The sequence below is a fragment of the Zingiber officinale genome, chromosome 1A (assembly GCF_018446385.1).
Source record: "Zingiber officinale cultivar Zhangliang chromosome 1A, Zo_v1.1, whole genome shotgun sequence".
NCBI classification, from domain to species: Eukaryota; Viridiplantae; Streptophyta; class Magnoliopsida; order Zingiberales; family Zingiberaceae; genus Zingiber; species Zingiber officinale.
Window position 1 is genome coordinate 187,720,565 of NC_055987.1, and position 2,873 is coordinate 187,723,437.

A 2,873-nucleotide genomic window follows, 5' to 3' on the forward strand; every position below is an offset into this window, starting at 1 on the left:
TTTGAGATCGGCATATAAAAAAACACCTTTGATGCATCTTGTTAGTTACCAGCACTGGTCCATCTCCCACATCCGCGGCTAGCGTCGGCCGGCATAGAAGGAATACGACGATTAGGAAGAATGGAACGACCTCCATCTCCGATCGGTGACGAGGACCCCTCGATCATACTCGGTGCGCTTGTCCGGGTCGGAGAGCGTCTCGTAGGCCGCGTGGATCCACATGAACTCGTTAGCCGATCCGCCGCAACCACCGCGTCCGAGTGGCATGCGCCGGCGAGCCTCCAGTAAGCCACCATGATCTCGAGCCCTGATGTGGCAGCGGCGACGCCGAGCACGTCGTACAGCGTGTCGGGGCTAAGGGTGAAGTCGGGGGCACCGAAACGGCAGTGCGAACGGGAATCTGGCGATGGAGATGAGCAGAGGGGGAAAGAGGGGGAGGGAGCCCCTAAAATCCCTCCTCTCACCCCTTCTGAAGGTTTCGGTAGGAAGGTCGGGAGGGAGGAGAGGGGTAAAAGAGATAAAATAGAATTATGAAAATTGATCGGATCAAATTACCAAATCAAATCATATTAGTATTTGAATTGTTCTAATAATTAGGGTTCAGGAAGGCTAAGGGGGAAAATAGGGTGCCAAAATATTTTCGGAGGGAATGCAAAACACTGCCACAACAAAAATTGTGACAGGAAAAAATGGCGAAAGAAAAAAGTCAAAGACAACGGTTTTAATAAATCGTTGTCTTTTACCCCCTAAGAAAGTGCTTAAAGACAACAGTTTTAAAAAATCGTTGTAAAATGTGTTGTTGATTTTACAAAAAGTCGCTCAACGACAATAGTTTTTACAAAACTGTTGTCTTTTGTTTTTTTTTGAAAGCTCATAGACAACGGTTTTGTCAAAAATTATTGTCTTTAACCAAATTAACAACACTTTCTTCTAAAACCGTTGTCGTAGGGGTGTTGTCTTTTAACATTTTTGTTGTAATCCCCACTAGGTGTCGAGGTGGTTTTATATTATCGGACTTGTGTTTCTTTGTTAGTGAACTACATACTTATGATGTATGTGTTTTGCACTTTGAATTTTATATCGTGCTTCGGATATGATGTATCCATTGTGTTGTGTTTTCCTCATTGTAGTGGAGTAGGTTTTTACCATTATAATTGCGTGGTTGTGTTAGCCGGAAGCTGAATTATATAAACTGGGTGGAATGTTTATCTTATTTCATTATATATGTTCCGGCCGTGTTGGCCCAGATTTGTGAGCCCTGAGAGCTTTGTAGTGAGTTTCAGATTGTCACTAGTATAGGGGAAATGCTGTCAAAATTTTCTCTGATAGAGACTCCTCCGAGACGTGACAAGCGAGGTGAAACAAGGCCGACCTGATGAAAGGAAGCGAATCTAGTAGCAGGCGTGGCCAAAGTCAAAAAAAAAAAAAAAAAAAAAAAAAAAGAAAGAAACTTACACAGGATTTTACACATCCCTAGGTTGACACATCCCTAGTTCGGAACATATTCTTTGATAAAATGGTTATATATGATCCACATCATGAGGTGAAACAAGGCTAACCAGACTAATGGAAATGAATCTAGTAGCAGCATGCGTGGCCAAAGTCAAAAAGGGAATTTACGTGGGAGTTGGCCCATCCAAATATCGGAACACATTCTTTTGTAAAACGGCTGTATATAATCCATTTTTTTCTTTCATATGTAACTTTTTCAAGTTTTAATTTGATTCCGATCTTTAACTTGCTCATCACGAAAAAGATAAAACAGAAGTAATTAATCATGTACCAACTTTTTTGATCACCCAAAACAATCACGATCTTTTATAATACAATTTAGCTTAATTATTAAGATAAATGTATTTCTATACATAAAATCAAGGATTATGAAATAATTAATTATAAATGAGTAGAAAAGAATAATTGCATATATAAATGTTGATCTCAAGTCTCAACGGAAGGTGATATAAGCGTCGAGTTGTCCAGTGAGGGTCGTGTTGGTAGCACGAACTTCCGTGGTCAAGAGGTATCCTCTGGCCAAACGGAACTTTCCTGTGCCTCCGGTGATCGCCCGTTCGAACACGGTCCCGAGCGGGGCGACCGGGAACAACCCCTGCAGGGCAAGGGAGCTGCCGCTGTACTTGCCAGCGGTGAACACCAGCTGGAAATTGGTGAGACCAGAGTTCTCGGCCAAGCTCGAGCCCACTCCCATGCCCTGGTTTCGACCGACGATGGGTGAGTCTGTCTCCACCCCGGACCGCAGAAGGTTGTCGTAGACGATGACGTTACCGAAGCCAGCCCCTGAGTTGGAGTCACGGCGCTGGACGGCGTAGACGACAGTGGCGCTGGGACCGGAGCCAAGGATTCTCTCGTGGTTGTAGAAGCGCAGGTGCATGTAGCCATTGGGGTTGGAGGAGGCAACGGCAGCGGCAGCGGCAGCTAAGAAGAGGAAGAGGAGCAAGGAAGGAATGACTGAGGAGGCTGCCATTTTACAGAGATGCAGTAACAAGTTGTAAAGGAATGAAGGAATGATGAGATGTGTTTGAATATTGCGGAGTTGCAGGGCTCTATTTATAGTAATGCACTCAGGGACGGAGTCAGTACTTAATACTTGAAGGTAGCAGGTAGTCGCCGTCTCTTGTTATTTGACTCGTCTGATATTGAAACAAAAGACCTGCACCGCGTCATCGTGGATATACAGAATTGATTCAGTCATTAATTAATTTGGTCAACCGTTAAGCTCGTTTGAACGATGAGTTGATTTAGCAGTCTTTCAGACGCCTTGTTGCCCCTTGTTTTGATGTCAACTCTTTATTATCATTCAATCTTTAGATATGTATTTAACAAGCATGTGCACAAGAAAGAAGACAACACCAAGT

General features: G+C 43.8%; 1 protein-coding gene across 1 annotated transcript; it reads right to left on the reverse strand.

The window, feature by feature from the left end:
- Positions 1–1,945: 1,945 nt before the first annotated feature.
- On the reverse strand, positions 1,946–2,482 carry LOC122008283 (dirigent protein 22-like). The gene has a single exon (XM_042563970.1). It carries the CDS (start codon positions 2,480–2,482, stop codon positions 1,946–1,948), a length of 537 nt encoding a protein of 178 aa, XP_042419904.1.
- Positions 2,483–2,873: the final 391 nt, after the last annotated feature.